A 16,438-nucleotide genomic window follows, 5' to 3' on the forward strand; every position below is an offset into this window, starting at 1 on the left:
TATAGAAAAAGAGGAAGCCGAGAAAAAGAGAGAAACTGATCCAGAAGCATGAAAGGAGAGTTCGAGAGCTGATTGATACAATCAAACGGAACAATATCCATATCATAGGAATTCCAGAAGAGGAAGAGGGAGAGAAAGACGCTGAAGGGGTACTTAAACAAATTATAGCTGAGAACTTCCCCAATCTGGGGAAGGAAACAGACATTGAAATCCAAGAGGCACAGAGAACTCCCCTCAGCCATAAATTGAATCGATCTTCTGCATGACATATGATAGTGAAACTGGCAACATATAAGGACAAAGAGAGAATTCTGAAAGCAGCTAAGGATAAAAGGGCCCTAACATACAAAAGGAGACCTATCAGAGTGTTGACAGACCTATTTACTGAACCTTGGCAGGCCAGAAAGGAATGGCAGGAAATCTTCAATGAACAGAAAAAAATATGCAGCCAGAATCCTCTATTCAGCAAGCCTGTCATTCAGAATAGAAGGAGAGATAAAGGTCTTCCCAAATAAACAAAAATGGAAAGAATTCATCACCACTAAACCAGCCCTATAAGAAATCCTAAGGGGGACTCTATGAGGGAAATGTTGCAAGGAACACTACTACAAGCAGGAATTCTACCGAGAACACAATGACTCTGAACCCATATTTTTCAATAATAACACTGAATGTAAATGGACTAAATGCTCCAATTAACGACATAGGGTAGCATAATGGATCAAAAAACAAATCCATCTATTTGCTATCTACAAGAGACTCATTTTAGACCTGAGGACACCTTCAGATTGAAAGTGAGGGGATGAAGAAATGTCTATGATGCTACTGGAAGTCTAAAGAAATATGGAGTAGCCATACTTATATCAGACAAACTGGACTTTAAAGTAAAGGCAGTAACAAGGGATGAAGAAGGGCATTATATAATAATTACAGGGTCTATTCATCAGGAAGAGCTAACAATTATGCATGTCTATGCACCAAATTTGGAAGCACCCAAATACAGAAAACAATCACAAACAGAAACAATCTTATGGATAAGAATGTGCTGATAGCAGGGGACTTTAATATTCCACTTACAGCAAATAGATCGATCAACTAGACAGAAAAATCACTAAAGAAACAATGGACTTGAATGACACATTGGACCAGATGGATTTGAGAGATATATTTAGAACTCTACATCCTGAGGCCATGGAATTCACTTTCTTCTCAAGTGCACATGGCACATTCTCCAAGATAGATCACATACTAAGTGATAAAGCAGTCCTCAATAAATATGAAAGAACTGAGATCATACCATGCACACTTTCAGATCAAAAAGCTATGAAACTTGAAATCAACCACAGGAAAAAGTCTGGAAAACCTCCAAAAAGATGAAGGTTAAAGAGCACCTTACTAAAGAATGAATGGGCCTATCAGGCAATTAGAGAAGAAATTAAAAATATATGGAAACAAATGAAAATGAAAATACAACAATCCAAACTCTTTGGGATGCAGCAAAGGCAGGTCTAAGAAGAAAGTACATTGCACTCCAGGCCTATTTCAAGAAACTAGAAAAATGCAAATACAAAATCTAACAGCACACCTAAAGGAACTAGAAGCAGAGCAACAAGAGCACCCCAAGCCCAGCAGAAGAACACAAATAATAAAAATCAGGGCAGAAATAAACAATATAGAATTCAAAAAAACAGTTGGACAGATCAATGAAAACAAGACTTGGTTTTTTGAAAAAAGAAACAAAATTGATAAACCTCTAGCCAAGCTTCTCAAAAGAAAAGAGAGAGCACTCAAATAGACAAAATCATGAATGAAAATGGATTTATTACAATGAACCCCTCAGAAATACAAGCAACTATCAGGGAATACTATGAAAATTTATATGCCAACAAATGAGACAACTTAGAAGAAATGGACAAATTCCTAAACACGCATGCACTATCAAAATTCAAACAGGAAGAGATAGAAAATCTGAACAGACCCATAACTAGTGAAGAAATTGAATCAGTTATCAAAAATCTCCCAACAAATAAGAGCCCTGGGCCAGATGACTTCCCTGGAGAATTCCACCAGACATTTAAATCAGAGTTAATTCCCATTCTTCTCAAGCTATTCCAAACAATAGAAATGGAAGGAAAACTTCTAGACTCATTCTATGAAGCCAGCATCGCTTTGATTCCCAAACCAGAGACTCAGCAAAAACAGAAGTAAAGGCCAATATCCTTGATGAATATGGATGCAAAAATCCTCAAAAAGATACTTCCAAATCAAATTCAACAGCATATAAAAGAATTATCCACCATGATCAAGTGGGATTCATTCCTGGGTTAAAGGGCTGGTTCAATATTCATAAATCAATCAATGTGATACATCACATTAAAGAAAGAAAAGATAAAAACCACATGATCCTGTCAATAGATGCAGAAAAAGCATTTGACAAAATACAGCATCCCTTCTTAATAAAGACTCTAGAGAAAGTCGGGATAGAAGGAACTTACTCAAACATCATAAAAGCCATCTATGAGAAGCCCATAGCTAATATCATCCTTAATGGGGAAACACTGAGAGCTCTCCCCCTGAGATCAGGAACACGACAGGAATGTCCACTCTCACCACTGTTGTTTAACATAGTGCTGGAAGTCCTAGCATCAGCCATCAGACGACAAAAGGAAATAAACAGCATCAAAATTGGCAAAGAAGAAGTCAAACTTTCACTTTTCGCAGATGACATGATACTCTACATAGAAAACTCGACAGACTCCACCAGAAGCCTATTAGAACTGATCCATGAATTCAGCAAAGTCGCAGGGTACAAAATCAACATACAGAAATTGGTTGCATTTTTATACACCAATAATGAACCAACAGAAAGAGAAATCAAGAAACTGATCCCATTCACCATTGCACAAAAAAACCATAAAGTACCTAGGAATAAACCTAACCAAAGATATAGGAGATCTGTATGATGAAAACTATAGAAAACTTATGAAGGAAATTGAAGGAGACACAAAGAATGGAAAAACATTCCATGCTCATGGATAGGAAGAATAAATATTGTTAAAAATTAACTACTACCGAAAGCAATCTACACATTCAATGCAATCCCAATCAAAATTGTACCAGCATTCTTCCCAAAACTACAACAAACTATCCTAAAATATGTATGGAACCACAAAAGACCCCAAATAGCCAAAGTAATATTGAAGAAGAAAACCAAAGTGGGAGGCATCACAACCCTAGACTTTAGCCTCTACTACCAAGCTGTCATCATCAAGACAGTATGGTATTGGCACGAAAACAGACACATCGACCAATGGAATAGCATAGAGAACCCAGAATTGGACCCACAATTGTATGGCCAATTAATCTTTGACAAAGCAGGAAAGAGTATCCAATGGAAAAAAGATTGCCTCTTTAACAGATGGTGCTGGGAGAACTGGACAGCAACATGCAGAAGAATGAAACTAGACCACTTTCTTACAGCATCCACAAAATAAACTCAAAATGGATGAAAGACCTGAATGTGAGACAGGAAACCATCAAAACCCTAGAGAAGAAAACAGAAAAAAACCCTCTTTGACCTCAGCTGCAGCAATTTCTTACTCAACACATCCCCAAAGGCAAGGGAATCAAGAGCAAAAATGAACTATTGGGACTTCATCAAGATAAAGAAAAAGCTTCTGCACTGCAAAGGAAACAACCAACAAAAAACTAAAAGGCAACCGAGGTAATGGAAAAAGATAGTCACAAATGACATCAGATAAAGGGCGAGTATCTAAAATCCGTAAAGAACTCACCAAATTCCACACCTGAAAAACAAATATTTCAGTAAAGAAATGGGCAGAAGACATGAATAGAGACTTCTCTAAAGAAGACATCCAGATGGCCAACAGACACATGAAATGACGTTCAACGTCACTCATCATCAGGGAAATACAAATCAAAACCACACTGAGATACCACCTCACACTGGTCAGAGTGATTAAAATGAACAAATCAGGAGACTATAGATGCTGGTGAGGATGTGGAGAAACAGGGATTCTCTTGCACTGTTGGTGCGAGTGTAAACTGGTGCAACCACTCTGGAAAACAATGTGGAAGTTTCTCAAAAAATTAAAAATAGAACTACCCTATGACCCAGCAATAGCACTGCTAGGAATTTATCCAAGGGATACAGGAGTGCTGATGCATAGGGGCACATGTGCCCCAATGTTCATAGCAGCGCTTTCAACAATAGCCAAATTATGGAAAGAGCCTAAATGTCCATCAACTGATGAATGGATAAAGAAAATGTGGTTTATTTATACAATGGAATACTACTTGGCAATGAGAAGGAATGAAATTAGGCCATTTGCAGCAACGTGGATCGAACTGAAGGGTATTATGCCACGTGAAATAAGTCAGTCAGAGGAAGACAGATACCATATGTTTTCACTCAGATGTGGATCTTGAGAAACTTAACAGAAGACCATGGGGGAGGGGAAGGGGAAAAAAAGTTATAGAGAGGGATGGAGACAAACCATAAAAGACTCTTAAATACTCAGAACAAACTGAGGGTTGATGAGGGGTGGGAGAGAGGGAAAAATGGGTGATGGGCATTTAGGAGGGCACTTGTTGGGATGAACACTGGTTGTTTTATGGAAACCAATTTGACAATAAAATATATTTTTTAAAAAGACTGTAAATGTCATGAGAACATATGCTGCATGTTTACTACTGTATCCCCAGCATCTGGCAAAGTTCCTGCTCCATAGTGGATTCTCAAAAAGTGTTGAATGAATGAATGAAATAATAAATATAGTAGTGGAATAAATCTATACTATGGACAAATCGTTTTGTAAAATATAAGATCTTGCTATGCTTTAGCAAGACTAGTCATTCTCCACCATTGATGGCTCTGTAGGCAGAAGCCACCGGACTCACATCCTTTGTAAGCAGAGGTGACCTTGGCTTTGTACCCAGGACCTGGAGTTCTTGCTAGACCCAAAGCTAACACAGGCATGACACAAACAGCCCTGCAGCTTCTTATCTGGGCTAACCCCTGGGTCTGGAATGTCAACAGGAAAGGCAGTAAATAAAGAAGTGACTTACTTTCCTTGCTACTTTGTACTTCTAGGTGAAGATATTCTTCAAATGCTTGGCGATTAGTGGGATTAGACATAAATCTGCGGTACTTGCAAAAGCTCTTAATAAAGCTAATCATTTTCAGCCAGCCTTTCTTCTGAAAAGAGAGAGGTATGCCACATTCGTCAGTATAGCTTCTGTTCAGTGAAAGCCTACTATGCCAGAAACTTGACATTCATTACATTTAATCCTCACAATACCTCCTTTTACAGGAAATAATCTTTAGCTCCAATTTAAAGATGAGGAAATTCAGGTCAGAGAATTATAAGCCTTCCCTAAATTAAGTGGATAATGGGTAGAAGATTCTGTCTTTACTTAGGCATGGGGCCACTGGCAATGCTCATTCTACCACCATTTTTCTATGGTAAGACTTAAGATGCCATGATTAGGAGAGAGAGTGTGAGAGCTAAGAACAGGAAGAAAACAGGAGTCAGAGATAAGTAAAACTCACAAGAAGAGAATAATGGCTTGGGCAGATTTGAAGTGCTGAAGTAATAAGGAAATGAGTAAAACCATTTCTAATCATTAAAAAGAAAAAATATATAATTACACGCACACACACACACACAAATGTATTTTATAAATTCCTCATCTGTTTTATAATACCCAGTGACCATTCTGTAATTCATTTGCCCCTTGACAAATTGATATTTAGAGCCAGAAAGGATCTTATTGATCAACTAGTTCAGTTGTCTCATTCAACAAAGTGGGCTCCTCAATGTAAGGATGACTTTAGAGAGCTGGTAGTGAAATGCAAAAATCGCTGGATTCGAGATCAGAAACTTTGAGTCTGGAGCCTAGCTTCTCCATAATTGTGTAATTTGGGTCAACTCAATTTGTCTCAATATCGCCATGTGTAAGATAGAAACAACAGCCTTCAGGGTTGTGGTGAGGGCTAGTGATTATACATGTAAACTCCAATGCAGTGTTTGGCACAAAATAGGCACTAAGTCCATGTTGGTTTCTTTTTATCTTTTCTTATCTAAGAGCAGCTGTAAGACTTGAAATTAAAATGAAGTCTGCTGGCTCTGGGTGCAATATTCTTTTTAATGTCCTACATGATCATTCATGGTATCCTGACATAGAGTTGACTCATGTATGGAAGAAATAAAGAGGAGAAAGGAAGGAGCCGAAGTGTTCATATCTGGAGTATAGGATCAATGGGCATAGATGCCCATTGCCTATGCCTACTTTCAGAAATATCATAATTTTTGGAGTCAGATGGAGCTGGGCTCAAATTTTTCTGATACTAATCAACTCTATAATACATCGAGCAAGTGATTATTTAAAGGAAACATATTTTTTCTCAGATCGTATGAAGAGACTTTCCTGAATAACATTCCTGTCTGGGGGAGCATGTGTCTTAGTGGAGGGGGTCTGAAGTACAATGGGATTTACTGAGAAACTTCTTTGTAAAAAACTGTATTATTGTCATTTCCTTACAAAACTATATTTTGGAAAATTATATACTGTCAATTAAAGTGCTTTTCTATAAGCTGGAAAAAAAATTCCTGTCTCCTCTTTCTTCCCTTTTCCTTTCCTCCCACAGAGGAGAATGGGTTAAACATTTGATACGTTTGGAAGGAGAAAATAGACATGTTTTGCTGTCAGCCTTCTGCATTCACTCTCTGGGAGTTGCTTGTTTGCAGGATACCTGTGTTTAGGCCTGCCTTTGTCATTCATAAGGGGTTCACTCAGGTAAATGCAGGCTTAAGTTATTCTGTCAGGGAGCTGGACCTGTAACTAAGTTTAAGTTGGGTGCAATTTGGGATTATTAAACCCATTTGGCTTCACGGTCAACCCATGTCCTTCAAACTAGCTTTCAGCCATAAAAACACTTACATTTGGGGGGGAGGGGGCTGGGTGGTCCAGTCAGTTTAGCCTCTGACTCTTGGCTTCTGCTTAGGTCATGATCTCACAGTTTGAGCCCCAGCATGGAGGCTTTTGGGATTCTCTCTCTCTCTCTCTCTCTCTCTCTCTCTCTCCCTCCCCCTTCCTTCTTCTTCTCCTCCTCCTCCTCCTTCTTCTCTCTCTCTCTCAAAATAAATAAATAAACTTTAAAAAGTTTTTTAAAAACACCGACATTTTGATCTCCACATATTTGACCCTTAAGTCTATCACTCCATTGGTTCTAGTCACAGAGTGAAAACAGGGATTTTCTTAAATTCCCAATGTAATAATTTCTCTGGGCCTCAGAATTTCTTTGTATAATGTGAATTAAGAAACCTCTCCAAAAGAGTGGTTGTTTTGGTGAATAAATAAGCTAACAATGAAACTGTTTTGCATGGTTGACAATGCCTAAGCAGTGCTTTTCTTGTCCCCAATGTCTTATCTTCACTGTCTTCCTCACTGACCTGAGATTCCTGTAGGAAAGTTGTTGTCTTTGAGGGCTTCTTAGAAGTTTGCACTTCAATATGCCCTTCCTGGGGGTAAGGTGGGAACAGCTCTTGGTAATCTTTAAACCTGTCAAAAGGAGACCAAGGACATCAAAGAAGGAAAACACCTGGTACATAAAAGGTAACAGTGAAGGCAAATCTATCTCAGCTTTTGGAGGAAGTTGAGAAAATGGGAATTGAGGAATGATGAGACATTTACAAATATTCTTCTTACAATTTCAATCCTTTGCTAATGGTAACCTATCCTTCCTAGTCAGTACTATACTAAATGACCTCAAGTGTGTGTGTGCACATGCATATGCATAGGTAGGTAAGTAGAGGATTCAAGATAAATTTGACTTTTCTCTTGTAGGGAAGCTCTGGCAGTGAACTTTTGGCATTTGAGATTATTTGAGTACTACAGCGTTCAGAAGCCAATGAGCAGGTCCAGAAAGAACCTTGGCCTTCACTGATCAATACTCACCACTTTTCTTCCAGAGATTTCATGACATAGCTCTGTATCATTAATAATGTAGCAGTGCTGATATGACCCATGTGAGAGATTTCTTGGATAATAGGGGCATCACACTGCAGCATTTCTTCTAAAAAATACAAGAGAGAAAAAGTCCTCATCTTCTTGTCTACCATTTCTGAGGTAGCCAGTGTGTTTTTCCTCTTAGAGTCTGTCTCTTATTCTCAATCTGGTTAGACTCTGAACTCTCCACAATTTGTCTGAAAATCTCAAAAGCAGGGTTGCAGAGCCAATACAGCCCTGGTTTACTTCCATTCAAATTACTAAGATGAGTGCTTAAGGGGAGAGAAATATTTAAAGGACTCATCTCTGCAGCTAATTTAAAGTTTTTGGTTTAGGAAGAGAGCAGAGCAGTAAAGGATTAATGTTAAACTACAGGGATAAATGGGGAATCCAAGATTACAAATAAGTGTCATGAGGGCAATGTAATTCTCCAGGTGTTCAGAGACTATTTTGTTCATGAAAACTTATCAAGGACAAGATCTACATACTTCTCTTTGTCTTCTTCCTGAGACTCAACAAATAAATGTTTCTTACAAGTAAAGATTTGCCAGTTTTACCTCTCTTTTTACTTTCATAAAATTTCTAACCTGATCTAGGTTACCACAAGTAAGCGCACGTACACACACACACACACACACACACACACACACACACACACACACATTCATTTGTGCCAAAATAAAAGGCTTTACCTTCATTGTTTTGCTATGGATTTGTTTACTTTGAGGATGGAATTATGCTCACCTCTTTTTTTCCTCTAGAATTATAGGGCCAATACTTTACAACTTTTTTTACAACAATACTTTTACAACTTTCATTTCTGGCATGGGTCAAATTGTCCTACCTCCATAGGCAAGAAAACAAAACTTATGAAACAAAAGATTTTCAGGGAGACAGTTTTCTCCTCCCCAGTAAAACTCTGTCTACAACACATAACTGGCGAGAACTCCAATTTTACATGTAGCTAACTCTTGCTCTTGTATCTAATTTCTGTCTAGTGGATTTAAGGGTCAGATAACTTGAGTTTGAATTCAAGTTCTCTGTGTTTCATATTCCTTATTAGTAAAATGGAGCTATTCATTCCTAACTTATAGAGATTAAACAAGAGCCTATTTTCAGTGTTGAATACAGTTAAATGAGAGGATACATTTCACATATAAGCACAAGTGTCTTACACTTGGCTCCTCATACTAGGATTATACTTTAGACTGATTAGTGTTGCTCTCTGCTTTTACTGTCCTTTTTAATCTTTGTCCCAATTCTGCTTGTGTGGCCATTGCTTTGTCCTGCTCTTTCAGGGGACTCACATGAGACAGGTTTTGTGTCAAACTCTTTTCCTAAAATACTACAGGGAAAAGGAAACAGTATCAAGAAAGAGGATGCATACCAGCAGGGACTTTGCCATGGAAGAAAGTCTTGATTATATTTTCAAACAGAAACTTGTACATCTTTTCATTTGTCTCAATACTGATCTTATGGATGGCCATCAGGAATTTCAAGGGGCTATCAGCTTTCCGTTCTTTGAGGAACTCCTTGAAGAATTCCAAGTGGCCTGTATTTAGGAGGACTTCTGTCAAGTTTCTGGAAAATAAGAAAGCATCGTTGGTGAAGAGAAAGGAATGATGACCCTGGATTCTGCTTCAAGTATGGAACGGGGAAGGGCATCTCCCAGATTGTGGGGCCTTTAGCCGTGTGTAAAAAATAGGGTGAAAAAATTGGTTACTATTTCCTTAGAGATAACTTTAAAATTTTATATGCACATGTGCCCCAGTGTTTATAGCAGTGCTTTCAACAATAGCCAAATTATGGAAAGAGCCTAAATGTTGATCAACTGATGAATGGATAAAGAAGATGTGGTTTATATATATAATAGAATACTACCTGGTAATGAGAAAGAATGAAATCCTGCCAATTGAACTGGAGGGTATTATGCTAAGTGAAAGAAGTCAGAGAAAGACAGATATGTTTTCTCTCATATATGGAACTTGAGAAACTTAACAAAAGACCATGGCGGAAGGGTAGGGGGGGAAATAGTTACAATAGAGAAGTAGGGAGGCAAACCATAAGAGACTCTTAAATACAGAGAACAAGCTGAGGGTTGATGGGGGGGTGGGTGTCAGGGAGAGGGAAAAATGGGTGATGGGCATGGAGGAGGGCACTTGTTGGGATAAGCACTGGTGTTGTATGTAAGTGATGAATCACAGGAATCTCCCCAAAACCAAGAGCACACTGTATACACTGTATAGCCAGTTTGACAATAAATTATATTTTAAAAAGAGTAAAATAAAATATAAATGTAGCTTCTACTTCTGTTTAAAAAATAAAATAAAATTTTATATATCCACCCTAAGCTCGGTCCAATCATCTGATAACCCTAATGCAGGACGAGGAGAGGTATTTTAAAGGATATAATTTTTTTCAAGGAAATCTTCTTTTTACATCATACATTTAAAGCAACTCCTAACTGACAGTCATTTCAGTGAGGCAGAGATGAGTGATCAGTTGTTATTGATCAATATGTCTAAATGTCTTTTGCTGACTTATTCTTTCACATTTTCTTAAATATAGGTGCCCCTGATGTTTAATCCTCAAACGTTTTTACTTTTGCCTTATGACTCCCCCGCCCCCCGCCCCCCGCCCCTCATAATGTCTGCATCCTCGGGGTTTCAGTTTTCATTGATATGAGGAAGTGGTTTCATTTCACTTCGATTTTCACTGATACCATATCCCACTTCAAAATTTCAGCTGCCCTTTGAACCTCGTCTTTGTCATAGTTAATATTTAATAATAATATACACACACCACATGTTGTTCAACTTATTTTTCCTCCTTTATATACCTATTTCTTTAACTATGATGTTAGCTCTCAGGGGTTTTTTTAATAGATGATCTTTATTCATAAAAGAGAGTATGCTTCTATTTTAAGTTTTGAGATGGATTTTTTATGAATGGGTGATGGATTTTTTAAATGCTTTTCATGCATCAATTGATATAATCATGTGGAGTATCCCGCCTATTTTATTAATATGGCATATTAATTGATTTTTGGATGTTAAAAAGCAACTGTGCATTTGTAGGATAAATCTCACTTGATCATGCTTTGTAATATTTTCTATATCTTGCTGGATTTGGTTGGCTAATATTTTGTTGAGGATTTTTATATCTATATTTGAGAGGGATATCGGTGTGTAATTTTCATTTCTTATGATATCTTTGTTTGGCTTTGGGATCAGGATAATATTTTTTGGTCTCATAGAATAATTTAGCAAGTGTTCCTTTTTCCTCTATTTTCTTAAAGACTTCATGGACTATTGGTATTATTTGTCTTAACTATTGCATAGATTTCTCCAATGAAGCCATCTGTACCTAGACTTTTCTCTGTGAGAAAATTTTAAGCTACTAATTTAATTTCTTCTCTTGTTACAGATTTACTCACATTTTCTACTGCTTAAGTCAGTTTCAGAAATTTGGGTATTTCTAGGAATTTATTAAATTCACCTAAGTTGTCTAATTTGTTCCTTGAATTTCTTTAAAATCTTATGTTGTCTTTCAATCCAGACTTTGGTTATCTGTGTCATTTCACTTTTCCCCTTTGGCCGGTATAGCTAATGTTTTATCATTTTTTTTTATCTTTACAAAATATCTACTTGTGCTTCAATTTCCTCTATTTTTCTCTATATTTTGTTGATATTTATTATTTATGTCCTCGACTTCCCTTGAGTTTAGTTTGAATATATCATCCCAACTTTGGTCTCCATTGTTTCTGATATGAAGTAAATTTTAATCTTGTTGTAGTTCCCTTGAATATGTCATTTTTCTCTTGTAGCATTTAAGACTTTTCTCTTTGCCTTTCAAAATTTGACTATGATGTGTCTAAATGTGGATCCTTTGAGTTTATCCTACTTGGCATTCATAAAGCTCTTCGCACATCTTAATTGTGGCTTTAATAAAATTTGGAAAGTATTCAACAGTTATATATTCAAAAACTTTTCTGCCCCCTTTTCTCTCCTTCCTCTTCTGGGATTTTCATTATTTGTGTGTTGGTGTGCTTAGTAGCATCTCTTAAGTCTGTGAGGTTCTGTTTGTTTCTTTATTCTTTTTTCTTCAGACTGGGTAATGTCTATTGAGCTACTTTGAATTTCACTGATTCTTTTGCCAACTTCAAACTGCTGTTGATTCTCTCTAGTGAATTTTTCATTTCAGTTATTGTACCTATCAACTCCAGATATTTTTAATTAATTAATTTTTTAATTTAAATCCAAGTTAGTTAACATGTGGTATAGTAATTCTTTCGGGAATAGAATTTAGTGATTCATCACTTACATATAACATCCAGTGCACATCCCAACAAGTGCCATCCTTAATGTCCACTGACCATTTAGTCCATCCCCCCACCCAACACTTAACCAGCAACCCTCAGTTTATTCTCTATATTTAAGAGTCTCTTATAGTTTGTCTCCCTCTGTTTTTTATCTTATTTTTGCTTCCCTTCCCCTATGTTCATCTGTTTTGTTTATTAAATGTCACATATGTCAACGACAGATTTTTATTTGTTCTATTTTATAATTCTGATCTTATTAATATTTTCTATTTGATGAATCATTGTCATCATATTTTCCTTTTAATTCTTTAAGTATGGTTTCCTTTACTTCATTAAACATATTGCTGACAAGTCTTTGATAATTCCAACATCTAAATAACTTCAGAGACAGCTTCTATTGCTTGCTTTTTTCCTTCTGTGTATCAGTCATACTTTCCTGAGTGCTTTTTATTTTGGTGAGGGGAGGGGTATTCTCATAATTTGTTGTTGTTGTTCTTTAAAGTTGAAATTTAACATAAAATAATAATTTACAGAGTTCTGAAATTTTTTGACAGGTTTGTTCAGTGTCAACATTACTTTTTTTTTTCTGAGAGAGAGAGAGAGAGAGCAGGAGAGAGGGGTAGAGGGAGAAAGAGAATCTTAAGATCCAATGCAGGGCTGGATCTCATGACTGTGAGATCATGGCCTGACCCAAAATCAAAAGTCAAAAACTTAACCAACTGAGCACCCAGGTGCCCCTTTATCATTGCTTTTATGGGGAGACAATTTGTGATGTTCTTCCTCTACCATTCTAGAAGTCTGATTCTTCCTCTTCAGTGGTTTTAAAATCTATATCTTCCCTTCCATTTCTACTCCAACTGTTTAACTCAAGGATTTTTAGATGTTTATTTATTTTTGAGAGCAGGAGAGAGAGAGAGAGAGAGAGAGAGAGAGAGTGCAAGAGTGAGAAGAGCAGAGACAGAGGGAGGATTCAAAGCAGGCTCTGAGCTGTCAGTACAGAGCCCAACATGGGGTTTAAACACACGAACTGTGAGATTGTGAACTGAGCCAAAGTCAGATCTTAAGCAACTGAGCCACCAGACACCCCTAATTCAAGCTTTTAATATCACTTGTATGAACAACTACAGCAACCTTCTAGCTATTATTTATGTCTTCAGTCTCTGATGCTCTGAATCCTCATATATCATTACTATTTCTGCCAGGGTAATGTTTACTAAATCCATATAATAGGTATTTCTGGTACTCTTTTCAAACAAACCTCAAGAAATTCTCATTTCTAGTTAATCAATAGAAACTCCTTAATGATTTTTTCAAGACTTTATTTATGTTATTTGGTCTCAATCTGGCTTTCTAATATTATGCTTTATGTCCCTTCACCCCATGCATTGTATGCTTTAACACTACTGGACTATTTTCAAGTTTTTAAATACTTCTGTATTTTTAGTTTATATGTTTGTGTCATTTCTTTAGCTTGGAAGGCTTAGCCCTACCCTCAAAATACTCTCATTTCTTTGCATATGCACATGAAATTGTACATGTAGTTTGGAATCTCTTCTGATAATTTAACTTTCCTAATCCTCACTCAAAATTTCCTTCTATTTCCTATACCCTTATAGTAATTATCCAATATTTTATTATAAAATTTTAAGGTCAGCCTTATAAATGCAAGGAATATATTTCATTTTTGTAACATTAGTGTCTATGACACAATATATGTTCAGTAACTGCTTATTGCATTGAATGAGGGCTAGGGACAAGGTTAAAGAGAAATGCAACTGCAGTATCCATGGGGCATTCTGTTTTGGTCTTAACTGAAAACATGAAACCGGACTGTAACACTTCTCTGATACTTAACTAAGTTGGAGAATAGGTATTTCTGTAGACACAGTGGAAAGTGGTGCAGATTCGAACAACAATAGAAATAAATGATTAATGGTCAGAGAACAATTTCAGTTCCTTTAAGGGAAGGAAGATCTATCTAGAGTAGTTAGAAGAGAGAGAGGACTTATCACCCTCAATGAATGTTATCAGTAACTGAAAGCATACTTTGGAAAGTTTTCTCTATGCAAAATATTCTCTCAGTGACTTTGACTACCAAATCTATATGTGTTACTATATCTTCATCTTCTTTAAGAACTTTCCATATACCTAGTCACTAATAGGTAATCATTGAATAAACAATAAATAATGGAATAAATGGCATGGCCTACAAGAAAATCATAGTCAAGTTGAAAAAATAGAAAATATACCTAAAAACTAAAGAGCAGTAAAAAGTAGCACATGGTAAGTGATTTGTGTTGTATTTTAGGGATTTTGTGCTCAGAGAAGAGGGAAGTCATAGCGACATACATCTGAGGAACTTTTTATGTAGAAGTGGCACTGGTGCTAAGGTAAGTAGAAAGAAGTGGACACTTCTGAAAAAAAGGCCACAGAGCTTTTTTCTAGAAGTGAGACCTTAATAAGGTTTAATCTAGGACTGATTATAAGGGGGAGAGACATGAAATAAGGGACCAGTTAGGAGGTTACTACAATAGTACACAATACAGAAAAACAAATAAGCAAGAATATATGTACAAAGATGTTTATTGTGGCACGATTTATAGCAGTGAAAAATTAAAAATAATATAATGTCCATTAAAAAGTTTATAAAAATGTCCATAAAAAACATGTATACTATACTATGTTACATCTATACTATGAAAGGAAGTAGAACTATACATACTGACATGAAATGTTATCCATGATAGTTTTTTAAGTTAAAAAAATGTTATTTTATAATATATATTGCATGGTGTCAATTTTTGAAAATAAATAATTGGTTTAAAATACAAAATGTGGGGGTGCCTAGGTGGCTCAGTCAGTTAAGTGCCCAACTTTTGGTTTCGGCTCAGGTCATGATCCCTGCATTGTGAGATCAAGCTCCACATCAGGCTCAGTGCTGATAGCATGGAGCCTGCTTGAGACTGACTCTCTCTCTCTCTCTCTCTCTCTTTGCCCCTCCACTGCTCTCTCTCTCTCTCTCAAAATAAATACATACATACATACATACATACATACATACTGTGTGTATGTTTATGATATATGAGAAAACGTTTTTTAAAAACCCATATACAGAAGGATAAGTTCAGCATTAGACATGTTGAGATTAAAGAGGGCTTGTGTCTGGAGAATATTGCTGTAGCCAGACCCTATGTCTTACCTGGGTCTTAAGGAGGGCTTCCTCACACCAGTCTTTTTGTAAAAGGACATTTTCCTAGGTGAGGGTGGAACCACTTTTGGTTCTCTGATAATTTTCACAGTAAAATCTAATGAAAAATCACAAAGTTAGGGAATGCCATGTTATAAGAACATTTCAAGACTAAGAAGGGACAAATGAAAAGGATATTCATCAGACATTGAGTGCATGTGGAAAAATCACAGTCCCCACAACTGCCAACAACTCAGGCCATTACTGCTGAAAAGAAACTTAGAGATGATTTTATTCCTGACTTCAGTCCAGACTGTGTTATCTAAGTCTGCTGGACATTAGACCAAGAACCCACCTTCATCAGAAGACTGCTGAGACCAAGTCTATTTTCTTATTTCAACACCAAGTGTCATCTAACATTCCCCCAGTCACCCATTTTGACTGGACCATACTCCACATGACATTCAGTCTGCCTTTACACCTCTGTTATTGCATCCTATGCCTTTTCACTCTGGAACTCTTGCTATGTAATCAGCAAACCCTCATAGAGTCTTGACTTCTTTGTTAAGAATTCCCTCTATCTTCGTACTTTAACTGAAATCATTCTCTTTCCTGAGAACACTGTGCCCACTGAAAGCTTCTTAAAAGGTGTTGTATCACACCATATACAATTTAGAGTGGGTACCTGGTTCCCTATTGCCGTCTAAAAACCATTATTTAAAAAAAATATTAAAACATTACTCCTGAGAACAACAGATTCCAAGGATCTCAGCATTTTAGGAGACCCCTTTGAGGTCAGGATTGTAGAAAAAAAATATAGACTATCAATTCATTAAGGGCAAGGATGCCATATTACTTCTCTCACTCCCCAGAGGTGAGAACATGTCTTAGTTACACAG

The 16,438-nt window shown here is 36.8% G+C and overlaps 1 protein-coding gene across 2 annotated transcripts in view; it reads right to left on the reverse strand.

Moving 5' to 3' along the window:
* The window catches only part of RGSL1 (regulator of G protein signaling like 1), a 56,261-nt gene that overhangs the window by 18,947 nt on the left and 20,876 nt on the right, over window positions 1-16,438 (reverse strand). Inside the window, exons 2-6 of one of the 2 annotated variants that reach the window (XM_039252991.1) lie at window positions 15,552-15,657; window positions 9,419-9,612; window positions 7,981-8,098; window positions 7,476-7,584; window positions 5,089-5,218 (exon numbers count right to left, since the gene is read on the reverse strand). In XM_039252991.1, coding sequence (XP_039108922.1) covers window positions 5,089-5,218; window positions 7,476-7,584; window positions 7,981-8,098; window positions 9,419-9,612; window positions 15,552-15,657 — 657 coding nt within the window. Of the gene's footprint in view, window positions 1-5,088; window positions 5,219-7,475; window positions 7,585-7,980; window positions 8,099-9,418; window positions 9,613-15,551; window positions 15,658-16,438 lie in introns of those variants that run through there. The other variant, XM_039252989.1, reaches the window with a different exon arrangement.

The sequence above is a fragment of the Hyaena hyaena genome, unplaced genomic scaffold (genome assembly GCF_003009895.1).
Source record: "Hyaena hyaena isolate Hyena2069 unplaced genomic scaffold, ASM300989v1 scaffold_439, whole genome shotgun sequence".
In the NCBI taxonomy this organism is placed as follows: Eukaryota; Metazoa; Chordata; class Mammalia; order Carnivora; family Hyaenidae; genus Hyaena; species Hyaena hyaena.